General features: G+C 43.8%; 2 protein-coding genes across 3 annotated transcripts in view; one reads left to right on the top strand and one right to left on the bottom strand.

The window, feature by feature from the left end:
- The window catches only part of LOC119650105 (chitooligosaccharidolytic beta-N-acetylglucosaminidase), a 77325-nt gene that overhangs the window by 31261 nt on the left and 30491 nt on the right, over positions 1–15573 (bottom strand). The gene's annotated exons all lie outside the window — the stretch shown is intronic.
- On the top strand, positions 3222–4521 carry LOC119650108. Its single transcript, XM_038052631.1, has 4 exons — positions 3222–3560; positions 3999–4130; positions 4183–4323; positions 4385–4521. Exons 1-4 carry the CDS (start codon positions 3281–3283, stop codon positions 4432–4434), a joined length of 603 nt encoding a protein of 200 aa, XP_037908559.1. The 5' UTR covers positions 3222–3280; the 3' UTR covers positions 4435–4521.

Below are 15573 nucleotides of genomic sequence, written 5' to 3'. Positions count from 1 at the left end.
GGCTTCACAGACAGAAAAAAGAAGCCTGGGAGAACCAATAGGTCTACGAACTCGAAAAGTACAGGGAGCAACCGCACCAGGCGCGCAAGTTTAACCAACAAGGATGAAGCCTTATACACCTCGATGCTCATCCTGCCGGTACAAAAAACTGTTAGAATGTGGACATTAGTTGCACCATCTTTTCATCGACTTTAAAGCCGCCTATGGTAACATAGCCAGGGTAAAACTACACACGGCCCTGGAAGAATTCGGTATCTCGCCGAGACTGATCTGACTGGCTAGGCTGACCCTGACCAATGTGCGAGACCAGATAAAAGTAGCGGGATCACACTCGGGACCATTCAACATCAACAAAAGTCTACGACAAGGGGATGCCCTATCATGCGTCCTGTTTAACTTGTCCTGGAAAAAGTGACTCGCAATGCAGATGTGAATGCAAGAGGCAGCATCCTCTTCAAGTCTACCCAACTACTGACTTATGCTGACGATATTGATATTGTGGGAAGAACAACCCGAGATATACAGTCTAGCTTCATTCAGGTCGAGTAGGCGGCGTGAGATTTAGGGCACGTTAATGTAAGCAAGACGAAGAACATGGTGGCAACGTCAGCGCAAAGAACGAACAACATCAAATCTTCTGTTCCTTCAGCCTTTGTTCTGTTCACAAGCGGGGTCGGCTCGTCGTGATCGGTTTCGCCATTTGGCCCTATCAAATGCCTGATCTGGATGCAATCTCGAGGGTTTTAAACCCCCATTTAGCGTATCAAGCTACCCTTGTTTCCGCCGGCCTTTTGGTCGTTTCCCATCGACTTTGATGTTCAGACCAATCTTGGCAAGTGAATTCTCGTTAGCGCGAATTACGTGACCATACCATCGAAGACGCCTCCCTAACAATTTTTTCACGATTGGTGCAACCCCATATCGATCGCGAATATCCTCATTTCGGATGTGATTAAAACATGTCACGCCACTAGTCCAACGCAACATCTTCGCCTCCATTTCCGCAAGAAGTCGTTCGTTGTCTTTTATAGTCGGCCACTACTCAGAACCATATAGAACGATAGGTCGGACGACATTGCAGTAAATTTTAGATTTGACACTTTCGATGATACGTCGATCACAAAGAACATCAGTTGTGGAACGCCACTTCATCCAGGTTGTGTTAATGCGTGAAGCAATTTCATAGCACAGTTCTCCATTGGCTGATAACATTGACCCAATGTATTTAAATCGCTCAGTTCTGGGCAGGTCACTTCCGCTGACAGTGATTGTGCCTGTTTCATGCGGATCGGTCGTCAAAAATTCAGTTTTATTCAGATTCAATCAATTCGCACTGGTCAAACGAAAACAATAAAGATAGGAGACCACAACTTTGAGAACGTTGAAAATTTCTATCTAGGGCCGATAATCACAAATGATTACAGCTATGACGATGAAATTAGCGCACAGTTGTTGGCTGGCAACAGAGCCTATTTCAGCTTAGGTCAAAGTGCTTACTGTAGAAGACAATGATCTTGCCACCCCAAATGCAGTCTTCGGAGACCTGGGTTCTTAGCAAAAAAAATTGCGAACTCTTGGTCGCGTTCGAGAGAAGAATCCTGCGAAAATTTTTTGGCCCCCTACATGAGGATGGACGATTCTGTAGCCTACATAACGACAAAATCTATGAGCGATATCATGACCGTCTGGTTGTGGATAAAATCCGGCTCAATAGGCAGGTCACCTAATCCGTATGGATGAAGATGATCAAGCCCGAAAGTTCTATAAGGGCCATATCTATGGTAGAAAAAGAAGACGAGGCAGACCCTGCCTGAGATAGAGCGATGGCGTAAGTCAGGACGCCAGACAGCTTTTAGGGATATCGAATTGGTGGACCCCGGATTGGGGTGTCTACAACTCTTTACTAAGGCAGGCCTAGACCGGATACCGGTTGTTGCGTCGTTGATGATGAAGAAAATTAGTGAGAACCACTTCAGTTGGGGTTTTCACAGGATTGCGATGAAAAAGAAAAGTGAAAAAATTAATCGATTTAGGATGTCAAAGAGTTAAGCTAGCAGTTATTAAAAGCCTTATTCTGCAGGTCAAAAGCTATGATTCTGTACAAAGCTGATACATGTATTCCATGAATTAAGATAACACTAACAAGTCGAAAGCCGATATGAAGCGTGTTTATTTTTTATGAGAAGAGCAGCTGGAGATCTTCTGTCTCGAAACCCATTGGAAAATCTTGGCGCTCATCCCCCCTTAAAAAGTTATGGCAATTCAAATGTTGGTATCATCATGGTGAAGTCTGGTTTGTCAGCACTGCCCTCGAAGGTTGAGGTTGAAAATGAGTATGTGCCGCAAAGGCACAAATCTGAATTTTTGTGTGTTAGAATGCGTATTTTTCGTCATCTCTTAGCCTCGTAGTCGGTGAAAACTTATGCATACATCTGGTAGATCTCTGGTAGTACCATTCTATATAAAATCTGCATACAGGGAGTTGTCTTGGATACGCCTAGTATGAGATTCATCAATTTTGCCTCTTTAGAGCCGGTGCATATAGAACACGATCTGGTGTTCTGGTGTTCATTGCAATATGGAATTCCGCCGGTTTGTGCGCGAGCTATTAAGGATCCTAAAAAAATATGTTCGTATTTGAACATCCTATAATTATCTTGTCCAGACTATAAATTTCTAAAACAAGTATTGTCAGAATGAGTTGTCTCTGCCCTGGTACGAAACCATAACCTGCCTTCGTCCCATTTTAATTTTCGAGCTTTGTGTGTTGAGCTCAAAAAGAGAGTTCCGTGGACCAAAAAACGTGGGAGCAAGTTACCCTTCAGTGGGTCGAGTCGGACATCTAGTGGATGTGGACTTAGGGCTCCTTAATCCCTAAATAAAAAATGTCTAGCTCCGGCTCAGCGTTGGTCTGAAGTGTGAGCTGATTTACGTTCGATATGTTTCACACTAATGTTGTGTTTTGCCAATTATAAGAAGGAGCCTATAACACCTGCGAACCGTTCGGTCATGCTGCTCCCAGCGGTGAGGCAGCATCTAAAGTTGGTAATATACTATTATTAAGTTTATTTGGTAAAACCCATGATACATTCTGATTAACTATTAATCATCAAAGACATGCAAGCATTGTACTATCAGAGCTCTGCCTATCAAAAGGTCAAATCCACAAACTTCCAAACACGTAAAAATCTCAATTTTTAAAATATTCATCTTTCAGTATACGTACTTCGCTAGCAGTCATCAGACGTTCATATCTCGACCAATTCGTTAAAAATTGAAAATGAGTGTTTTGGAGTTTATTTGTCTGACGTTTCTTGTAAACTTAGTATTTGGTGCAAAACCTGTCGCACGTCCTACAGTTTCATTTCTGAAATTGTCAACGTGCCAGGAATATGTTACTACCTCGGGACTTTGTGACCACTATTTCCCTATTGACGTATTTAAAAACAACAAATCTAGTGAATACAAACTGCATCTAAAGTTTTACGTTATGGGCGACCATGATGCTAACGTTCAGCTTTCTAATGGACAAGATGAAAAAATGGTCCTGTATACAATTGGTAATTGAAATCTATTCATTTTTATCTTGACTTTACACAGTGTAGATAAGCCATCTATTTCAAAGATCCAAGGATCCTTATTGACGGTTATGGAGGAAAGCAATTAAAACCCCGAAAAAGGACACCACCAGTTTCTTAGCCAGATTACTTATCTTCTGACCTAAAAGCGATCTAAGATAATAAGAAAAACTCGTACCTTCTCCTCCTACACAATTATTTATTTCAGATACGTATTTCGGGAACTGCTTATCAGTTTCTTCAGTGCTTTGGTTACTAGTATTGGCGAGTATGAAGCTCCCGAAATATGTACAAACAGATATCCGCAAAATTTACATGAAATAAATATTTTTAGAGAAGGAAAGTTTTTATTACTGGGGGAAAAACTACAACCATCAAAAACGATATTTTTTTTAGTTCTAAAAGGAGATTATTTTTCAGTTGTGGGTGGCTATAGTAACACATACTCTCGTATTCGAAATGCGTCTTTGCTCACAGCAGGGATTGACAGCTATAGGACTGGACTACTTTCGCCCCTTTGGCCTACCCCCATAGATGTGCGCCTAAAATACGGTAATGTAGATAATTTCTGAGCTGAAATTGATGACCAATTTTTCCATATTAGATGGAGAACTATCGGTCGCTATTCCTGGTGTTGTAGACCCACTTCTGAGAGCTAGTGCTCCCGATTTAGACGTGAAGTCACTATGTTTCAACGTATATCTGAGCGAAGGTCGATGGTTTTACAATTGCAATGAGGAGGATGGTAATATATAAAAAACAAGATCCAAAGAAAATTATGATCTTTTTTCCCAATTATTTTTCAGAATATATTTCAGCGGCTAGTCCTTGCAAAATCGATGTTCGAATGAACTAATTAGACTCTCATTGCTGAGCAAAATATGCAATGTGAAGTAAGTTTGAATGGAACGATCAAATACATAAATAAATAAATTTGACTAGATGTATCTATTTAAACATTAGAGACAAAAGCATAGCATAAGTAGAACCAAAAGTTGGTACGAAACTGTAAGTCGTCTTCGTCCTCTTTTAATAATATGATTATCGTTACCCAAAGTATAAGTTTCTAATTCAAGCTCCTACACAGATTTCGCTAATAGAAATTAGAAAAGGTTATGTGTGTGTGTGCTTGAGGTGGGGGAGAGGCAAAGCCTCTGAGCACTCAGATCTTAGTGGTCCATTGTACTCGATTCCCCCGTCTAACAGAATATCCCGGATTCGTTAATGTATCGCAGGGTTTCCGTTAGTTGATGTGATGCTACCCGTCGCAACTGGAGAACATCGGCACCAAAAATTTGATGAGTCCATAGGTGGGGCACTCGCATAGAAAATGTTCCATGGATTCCGCTTCTTCATTAGAAGATGGACACGTATCATCTTGAATAATTCCTATTCAGAACATATGCCCAGCTAGTGAATTATGGCCAGTCAGAATGCCCACAATATTTCTGCAAGTCTTCCTGCTTTTCGACAGGATGAATTTTGTAGTATGTTTGTTTGACTCTGACAGGAAGAGTTTGGTGTGTCTAGCAGCATTAAGGCTTCGCCACCTGTCACTGTAGGAAGCTTGTTCCTAGTTTTTGATAGCCAATGCTACCGACACCCCAATTGCTGGTTCCAGTCCGGGCTTGGGGAAAGTCGAAGCCTCTTTTGCTAAGGCATCCGAGATTTCATTTCCCTCTACACCACAATGACCAGGTACCCAAAGAGTAAATCCACCGTATTGAATCTAGAAAGAGAATTCAATCGGTTTCTACATTCCAGAACTATTTTTGAAGTGATCAAAGTACTACTCAACGCCCTCAATGCAGCTTGACTATCGCTACAGATTGCGATGCGGCTTTCCTTCAGCCGCTCGTCAATCATCCAGATTGCAGCCTTTAGGATCGCATACACTTCAGCCTGAAAGACCGTTGTGTATTGTCCCAAGGGATCGGTGTAGAAGACGGCAGTATATCCTGACACGCATTCTTCTGGTTCGTTCCAATTTTCTGTCCGTTTCAAGATAACATCATATTTTCTACCAAACAGATGTATGGGGATCTGAGAATCGGAAGGCATTGCGAAAACTAGATTCAGTTCTACCAATGACTCATCCAATGCTTTGTGCCCCCCCCCCCCACGTCCATAGTTTTCCCATAGATCTAATCGAATTAGTCTAAATAAACAAATCCAAGGGCTGCAAATTGAGCAATGCATTCAGAGCTGCCCCGGATGTGGTACCCATGGCACCGGTGATACCCAGACACACAGTTCTTTGCAGTGGGGCTAGTTTACGGCGAAAATTCTTGTTTCGCCTTAACTCACCACACTACGGATGCATAAGCGAACATCGGCCTAATGATAGCAACATATATCCACATTACTACCTGAGACCTAAGTCCCCATGTCGAGGCAAAGGTTCTCCTATACAGCCCATAAGCTGTGAGAGCTCGGTTCATCTTTACCTCTACATGTTTGTTCCAAAGAAGCTTCTTGTCTAGAGTAACTGACAGGTATTTCACTTCTTCGGAGAGTTGAAGGGTTGTGCCCCTCATCTCTGGGCGACCAAGACCATTCAGTCTCCTCCTTTTTGTAAATAATACCATTGTGGTTTTATTTGGATTTACTGAAAGTGCATGCCTGAGACACCAACTATCAATCAAATCAACGGCGCGTTGTGTATTTCTACACACCATTCTTGCAGTCGCATAGTAGTGAGTTGATTAGCATACTACTTCTGTGGATAGCACACCTCCTTGAAGGCAGCCTTTCGTCGCTTCGGTTATTAAGTAGCAATGAACACCCACTTCAGAACACGACAATCTCTGCGTTAGCATAGCGTATATCCACTCTATTAGACTTTCGTCAACACCATGCTCTCTGGCGGCATCACAGAGCTTTTGGAAGGGCGCACAGTCAAAAGCCCCTTCAATGTCTACGGACACCTCCATCGCGTACTCACCCTTCAAAGTTGCATCCTCTATCTTTGAAACTAAAGAATGAAGAGTAGACTCACAGGACTTTCCACGTTGGTTTTCATTTAGGGGATGCGACTTTAGCGCCTTCTCGCGAATGTGACACTCAACCAATCTCTCCAGACATTTCAGCGAAAATTATGCTAAGCTGATTTGCCTGGAGTTCTTTGGATTAGAATAGTCATCTATCCGAGGCTTTGGTATTAACATTATCTTCACCTTCTGCCAAGAGGAAGGCACGTAGCCCAGAGCAAGATATCCTCAAAAAATATTTTTTAGAAGTTGCTCCAAGTGCTCTAGACCCTCCTTTGGCATCGCTGGGTATATGCCATCCATACCAGGTACTATGAAGTGTTCAAATGATAGTATAGCAGCTGCCACTTTTTCATTGGTAACAACCACTCTCGCAGTGTCCCAATTCCCATTGCAAAACCTTCGTATTGAAGGGTTTGCAGAAACCGCCAATTCTCTTCTTCCCACTTCTGAGACCTGTTCTCCCGGATGGTGTACTTCCAAGAGGGTCAACTCTGGAGTTCGTGAAAGTACCATGCGGTTTTCAAAGAGAGTCTAACCTGGAAGCCTCCCTTTCACCTTCCAGTTCCTCACAGTAAGCTCTAAAACAGTCTCATTTCGAACGTTTTACCAGCCTCTTATATTCACGCTGTGAGTTTTGGAAGTTTAGCCAGTTTTCATTGAACTTTGTTCAGTCCGTTTTCCTAGAATTCCGTCTTTGTATTATAGGCTGTTCGCCTGGAATAGTTAGACTAAATTCTCAGTAACGATGATCTGAGAGTGAGACTTCATCCAGTTTCTAATCAACTCTAACAACTTTGAAGTGCAGTTTGTTAGGTCAAGTACCTCACTTCTTCTTGGCCCCACGAACGTAGGGGTGCACCCTACGTTCGCGGTCATCAGACCAGGTGAAGTGATAAAATCAAACAGCTTCTCTCCTATAGGATTGCATTTGCTCCTGCCTCAACAAATATGCTGAGCGTTCGCATCATAACCTATTAAAAGTTCAAGGCCACTTGATTCTGCATACACTACCAGATCCTTAGTTCTTGTGTCGGCGGAGAGCACAAAGAATCATAGGGTAAGTAGGCAGAGGCAACTATAACGTTTCTCCTCTTACCATTAACCTGGTATTGTAAGTTGCCCGCAACAAGGTCCTGGAAACAGAATTGTCTCACCATAGTTGGCTCCCTTGACTGATCCAATACCACACATTCTATTAAAACGAACCCATGGCTCTTGGACCAGAGATATATAAGGACAGCTTTGCCGCCAGTAGATAAGAAGAAGCTTTGGCATGCTCCAGGTTGATTTGACTAACTCTTATATTTGTAGCCATTAGTGCAATCTAATATGAAAACCGTCGCTAACTAAAAATTCTGCTGCTTTTAGTGTGGATCTCACCGGGGTTACTAGCCTTCCGCCGAAAGTTCTATTTTCTTGCGCCCGATTTCTCTGGACATCGTCACACTTGATGGTGTAGCAACGTCCATGTCTTCATTCCCAAGAAACTTCGCCTTCTTTCGCAGTGCCATCCGTTGTCGTCGGCTAGAAGCCCTCCCAGGTTCACGGACTCCGGGCTGCATGGATCTATTTTCACATACCGGCGTTAGACCACTTGCGTTCACACTACCAACTTCCCTTTCTTCCGTTTTTCCTGTTACCGGCGGAGGAGAAGGTTCTGAAAGGCAAGCCTGTAGTTCCTTCTCCTTTGCGGCTGAAGTTTCCTTCTGCCGAGCTTTCTTCCCCCGTATTTTAGAAGAGTTAGGTAACAGTGTCATCAACCGACCGGCCTTAGTCAGATTTCCAGTTCCTCTCATTAAGGGAGTTGCTGTACTATCCTTTTTGGCTGACCGCACCGTAGCACCGGGTGTAGATTTTCCACTGAAGTGGAGAGCCTGTCTTCCACAAATTTCTCCGTGGGGGAACATGAATTAGGTAAGACCTCCAAAATTCATGCCTCGGATTTAGGCTCCTACACAAATCTCACCAAATAGAAATTACAAAAGGTTAACGATTGTAATGATCAAAAACATATTGTCTTCGGTTTATTTATTTCGTTCAGTGACAAGTCGCTGCTCTTCAATAAGCGTCATTTTTAAAAGATCAACCATCAAATTTGAGGTGACCTTATTGAGATCGCAGATTGGTTTCGAGTTCCAGTCGAAACAGATTTGACAGAGTAAATAGAAGTATAACAATTAAAAGAGGGGCGAACACCTTTGTCCTGGGAGGAGTGGGACCAAAAACTACAATTCTCCAAAAACAACAAGTTTTTATTTACTAGAGAAGATGAATATAAACTTATAAATAACTTAGGGATTACCTTAAAAGAATCTGGGGAAACATATGAGTCCGAAGAAGGTTATCTTCAACGATCTCGATCTGCGTGGCTTTAGAGACAAGAGGATTGGGATGGAATTGACACTTTACCAGGAAATTGAGGGCATGACGGGCAGAGAAGGCATCGATACGTGGGGTTTGGCAGGACTCGTGGAGGATCTGGTTAGAAATGTACTTGGAGCGGTCTTCGTTTTTAAAAATGTTGGCGGAGTGGCGGAAGATCCTGCGTTCTTTAAGGCGGAGTCGTTCCATTTGGGATGGGAAGCAATCAGACCAGAAAATGAAGCCGAAAATGAGGAGTAGGCGGATAAGCTGCTTATAACAAAACAGCCTAATCCTTTTTGAAGTAGGGATATTGTATTTAAGGATAGGATACAAGGATATGAAGGCACCAGTTGCACGGCCTAGTACCTTTGTTATATGAGGGACGTAGGAGAGGCGAGAATTCATTGTCACTCCGAGGTAAGTGATTTCTTTTACAGTAGGAATAGGATCGTCGTGGATTGTAAGTGACAAAGGTCTAATGCCACTCCACATTTTCGGCGTCATTCTCATGTTTCCATGGAATACAATGGTCTCGCACTTGCCGGGATTTAAGGAGAATTTCCAACGGGTGAAATAATGGTAAAGTTCGTCTAAATAAGAATTCAGACTTGCTTCACTGCGGGGGGAGAAGCGTGACCGAAGTGGCTCGCAGATATTATACGCTCCCTTTTATAATTCGCAAAATACGATAAGGTTGCGAATTATATTCAACGTAAATCCGCCCACAGTTCGGACCAAAGCTTGGCCGGAACTAGAGATTTTTTTTTAAAAATTGGGGAGTCCTAAATTTGCATCCACTTGATGCCGGACCATAGCCACCTTCGTCCCTCTTTCACTTTTTGAACCTTGGGTGTTAAACTCAAAAAGAGGAGTCCCTGGACCGCAACGAATGAGAGCAAGTTGCTCTCCATTTGGCCCGATCCAGCATCAAGTTGATGCGGACTTGGGACTTCCCAACTCTTAAAGCGAGTCGGAATACGGGAGGATCGCACTTCGGGTATAAAGGTTTTGTGTTCATCTTGTTGTGCATTATGTTATCCCTTATCCCTATATCAAATTTTGTACTTCTGGGATGGACAACGGGTAAATTTCTAAAATGTGGAAATATGCTATTATTAACTTTATTTGTGCAGATATCGGAACCGGATGTATTTTAAGGCCTAGATTTCGTAGAGATGCAGCACTATGACTTTTTTTTCAGATTTTTGGGTTGGATAGGTTCTGAGAACGAGGCCTGATACACTTTTTGGAGGTCATATTTTGAGCCCCCACTCCTTTAGGTTTCACCCGATATCAAATATGGAACCAATTTCAAAAAGTACTAATTGCGCCTTTTCATTTGATACCCCGCATGGCCACATTTTATGAAAAAAAATTTGCACCTTCCATTCACATGAATGCAGTCCCCAAGCCAAACAAACCTTTGGGTGAACCTTCGTCTTACAGGCTGATATGCCTTCTAAATAATACTGGCAAACTATTCGAACGAGTAATCTATAACAGATTACTTCCAATTGCTGAAAAGGATGGCGGTCTCTCCGAAAATAAGTTCGGTTTTCGAAAGAGGAGGTCTACAACGGATGCAGTTGTCCTAGTAACGAACACAGCTAAGACCGCACTTGACAAGGGCAAATGTTGTGCAGTGATTACACTTGATGTAAAGAATGCCTTCAATTCCGCTAAATGGAGCAAGATACTTGAGTCCCTAATCAACTTAGGCGTGGCGAAGTACCTGGTGCGTATCGTTGCCGCCTTCCTAATCGATAGAATTCTGTGCTGCGAATCAGATGAAGGAATGAAATTATACCAAACGACATGCGGAGTTCCACAAGGGTCTGCCTAGGGCCACTCTTGTGGATAATTATGTATAATGAAGTACTGACGCTAGGCCTTCCTACTGGTGTGGCCTCCATAGGTTTCGCGAGACGATATTGGTGTGACGGTTGTTGCACGCCTTCTCGAAGAAGTCGAGCTTTATGCAAATGAAAAAGTCTATGAGATTAAATCCTAGTTAGGGAATGCTGATCTACAGCTCGCAGAGCATAAGACGGAAGTAGTACTTATTACCAAGCGAAGAAAGTGCACCTCCATGAAGATCAAAGTTGGAGCGCAAACAATTCATTCCAAGCCTGCACTTAAGTACTTAGGCGTAATGATTGACCAGAGGTTAAACTTCATCGGAGCGCTGTTTGCGAGAATGCTATCAAATATAGGTGGCCCAAGGTCGAGCTGTTGACTCCTTATTTCGAAGTCAGTTCGATCTTACTGTATGCAGCCTCAGTATGGGCAGATGCACTAAAAAATATATCAAATAAGAGAAAGATTGGAGCTGCATATCGCATAAGTGTACTCCGAACATGTTGCGCTTACAGAATAATATCCAATGAAGCAACTGGCGTGATAGCAGGAATGGTCCCCATTGAGATTCTGGTGAAAGAAATACAACGACTTTACGATCTCACCGGAGAATCTCCTGCCCGTCGGCGACAGTTCGCACGAACTGAAATTGTCGCAGAATGACGAGAGAAGTGGGACGGGTCAGAAAAAGGCCGCTGGACTGACAGAATCATATGGGATATCCGGAAATGGATCGAGCGACCCCACAGCGAAGTAGGTTTCGACTTAACTCAATTCTTGAGCGTACACGAAGGTTATCGAGCACATCTGTATCGATTTGGGCGTGATGATTCGCCATATTGCCCAAAGGGCCCAAATATTGCAGGGGACGCAGAATACGTCTTTTTTCATTGCCCCAGATTCGAAGCTACAACCGGGGAGCACTTTACACCCGAAAATATAATGGAACCTATGGTGAAAGCAAAGGGGATATGGCCCGAAGTCGAAAAGGTGAAGAAGAAGTCATCCGAACGCCAGAGAAACACGAATATTAACATGACGGCTGAATAAATTCTGATCCAGCCCTGCGACGTAATACCAAATGGGAGTCCCGCGGGGAGAGTGAAAGGAGAAGGAGGTCGTTTTAGTAGGTAAAAGTGGACAGACAGGCAGATATCGACTCGATTCTAATAAGGTTTTGTTTCACACAAAAACTTAAAAAGTATAAGAATATCTCTCCAAGAAACATAGGAATCCTCTGACTTAAATCAATTGACAGTGCCAACAATAGGTCAGGAACCTGAAGCTCTCTGCCTGTCGATCTCCTTCAAATGACGTCAAAACAAAACGCTTTAGAAAGTGCTAGTCGAGACCTTTCATTCAATACCCCACATGGCTATCTTCGGTGAAAAAATGTTACACCCCCTTTTGGATTTTTTGTTTGTTTTCCACAAAACTTAAAAAAAACCGTTTACAATAATTGGTAACCTTTGGTCGCCAAGTGAATGCCTTCAAATATGTAGCATGACCACCTCAATTTTTTATGGTCAATTGTTCCCAATGTTACGATAATGAAATGTTTCGTTGTTGGAGTAAAAATTCGAAAGTTATTCAATGATAGTCAAATTTATTATTGCAACAAATTAAATATTCAGTGACAGAATTTTGTCGTAAATCTTCAAAATAGTCGTAATAAATATTCCACTTGAATACGTTAAAAGTTTTTCAGCCTATTGATTATTTGCATTAAGATTACCGAGAGATATCTGATTTTTTTTTGCAAGATTAAATATCGATTTGCACACTTTGGGGTAATTTGGAACGATAAGAAAGCCGAATTTATAAAAGAAACTGCACCCGTTGTCTATCTCGGTTTTTTATTTGTAGATAATAAAGTAAAAATCAACATTTCAAGAAAAAGTACACTATCAGAAAAATTGTTTGTTGTAGCTTTAGCTCTCCGTCATTGTAGAACTTCAAGGTTTAGAGCCAGCCCGCAGCATTCACGAAGGAAAGCAACTCTCCCACCCTGCAGCTGGAAATCTCTCTGAGGTCCCCAAAGAATGGTTAACCCAGTGTCCGTAGCCTGACTCTAACTAGAGCTGGGCAATCGCGGAGAAAATGCATTAGGATTTCCCCCCATTCTCCGCAGCTTCAGCAATACGGATTGTAGAGTATGCCGGGCCTGGCAGCGTGGTCCCCTATGGGCCATTGCCCCGTGCATACCGCCGTAATCTTAAATACATTTGCACGCGTCTGGCACAGGAGCTCTCGTGATCGAGCTATGCTATAAGCGGGCCAAATCCTCCTTGATTTGGCATAGCTGATAAGCCTTCGCCATCTGAGGTCCGCGACTGCTAAGTAGTGCGGGTAGACTCCGCCCTTGACAGCCGCCAGCGAAACACCGACTGTATCCGCCGAATGACTGCCAAGAGCAGAGGCTCGCCTGACCAATCCGTCAGCACGCTCATTCCCCTTTATGTTCCTGTGTCCGGGAACCTAGAGGAGGGTGACCTTGAATATATCGCCCAGACTATTCAGCGCGTCTCTATACGGCCCCACCAGCCTGGAAAATGTCGTCGCTGAGTGCAAGGCCTTGATGGCCGCTTGGCTGTCCGCCAGCATGGCTATGTTGCGCTTGGGGCGCTTCCAGTATCGCCAGTACTTCCGCTTGGAATCCATTGGCGAAACCTGCGAGACCATACGACTCGGATACACTGTGCGTATCCGAGAAAACCCCCGCGCCGGCTCCACAGACCATTTTTGATCCGTCGCCGCCAGGCCTTCCAGTTTGGCCTGGTTGGAAAGTCCACAGCAAAGTTTCTCGTGAAGCTCAGCTTGCGTGTACTTCGTCTAGGATGTTACTATGGCTGTAGGACTTCGCTGCCCAACATCTGGACCCACGTAGTCTAATGGCACTGTACGCTATAGCGTATTTATTGCGGAGATCTAGGGGGGGGGGGGGCATTGAGAGCACCTGTCGGGAAGGACTACAGCGCCTTAGTAGCACCTGCACACGTGGTTCTTTGAATCCTATTAAGCTTCTTTCTATTGTATTTTTTGCTCAAAGCCTGCCACCATACAATAAAGCCATACGTTGGGATTGGACGTACCACAGCTGTGAACCATCCTCGGCCGGAGACCCCATTCCTTTGCAAAGGTTCTCTTGCAGGCATAAAAGGCTACACAGGCCTTCTTAACTCTCAGTTTTATGTCCAATCTCCAATTTAGTTTTGGATCCAGGATTGCACCCAGATACTTTACATTGGAGGAAAGAACCAATCTTTGTTCATTCAGTCGTAGTAGGTGGAATTCGGGTATCCTTGTCTTCGTGCTGAATAGCATAAGTTCCGTTTTGGTTGGATTTATACCGAGTGCGTATCTTGCGGCCCACAGGCATACTTTTCGTAACGCTCCTTCCATAATGTCGTTCATAATGGACGGAAACATCCCTGACACTAATATCAAGTCAAGTCGTCGGCATACGCTACTACCTTCACCCCGCTGCTGTCAAAATTCGTCTATCACTATAAATCAGATCGTCGGAGAGATGGCGTCACCTTAGGAGTAGTGCGTACGATACCCCTCCAATCCAATACTGGTCAAGGCTTCCTCGAGGGCGTTGGTACTAACGTTGTTGAAAGCTTACTCTATATCCAAGAAGGTAGCTAGGGTATACTGATTGTACGGCAGTGACCGCTCAACCGTGCCAATTACCTCGTGGAGAGCGGTTTCTGTGGATTTTCGTTTGAGGTAAGCATGCTGGGACTTAGAGAAAGGCGTTCTCTTTATAATCGTCCTTAACTGAATGTCCAGGACGCGCTCTAGGGTCTTCAGCACGAAGGAGGTGACTCATGACCACGCTTGCCCGCTTTCGGTATGAAAACCACTCATGCGCGTCTTGTGGACTGTGGTACGTATCCCAAAGGGATACAGCTCCTTTAGATCTCAACAAGCCATGGTACAACTCTTTCCTGCTGCTTCTGTAGCGTGAATGCCATTATGCCATCTGGGTCAGGAGATTTATATGTGGAGAAGCTGTTTATAGCCCAGCCGATCCTATCCTCGGTAATTACTGATTTAATAGTCTCGCGTGCCTGGGGTGGCCGCAAACCCTCCAAGCAAAGCTCTGACTCACAGTCCTCCTCGCTGGGGGGAAAGTGCGTCTGAACCAGCAGCTCCAAGTTTTCACTAGAAGATTCCGTCCAGGAGCCTTCCGAATTTTTAAGAAAGAATGAGCTCTTATGTTCCTTGAACAGGATCTTCCGGAGCCTCGCGGATTTGCTGGGGCTTTCGATGTTCTGACAGTAATCCAACCAGCAACCCAACCACCGCCAACTTGTACGCCTTCAGGGAGTCCTTGTATGACTGCCAATATTTATGCCTATAGCAGATGTTGAAGATTTCCCTGGTCAGCTTCCTGAGGTTGGAGAAATCTTCGTAGCACTACAGTGGCAGTGTCTTCCTGCGTACTTAGTAGGGCGCGATACTTTAAAGGCGGTATCAAGTGCCTTTTACAGTGCCCCAACCTTTGACTCCAGTTCGTCTGTCGTGCTAATCTTACCAATTTACGCACCGGAGAGTTTCTTCTTAATTACTTGACCAAACTTTCTCCATTCGATCCTCCTGGGGTCTCTTAAGGGTTTGGAGACCTCTGCGGCGAAGTCTAGACTGAAAAGTATCCAAGTGTGATCCGAGAAGGATCTCTGGTCAGACAGTTCTCCACCCTAAGAATTTCATTGTCGGTTATTAGGGTGATATCAAGGACCTCCTTCCAACCGTCACAGTTTTCCGAGCTGGGG

The sequence above is a fragment of the Hermetia illucens genome, chromosome 2 (assembly GCF_905115235.1).
Source record: "Hermetia illucens chromosome 2, iHerIll2.2.curated.20191125, whole genome shotgun sequence".
Taxonomy (NCBI): domain Eukaryota; kingdom Metazoa; phylum Arthropoda; class Insecta; order Diptera; family Stratiomyidae; genus Hermetia; species Hermetia illucens.
This window is presented reverse-complemented; position numbering and strand designations above follow the sequence as displayed.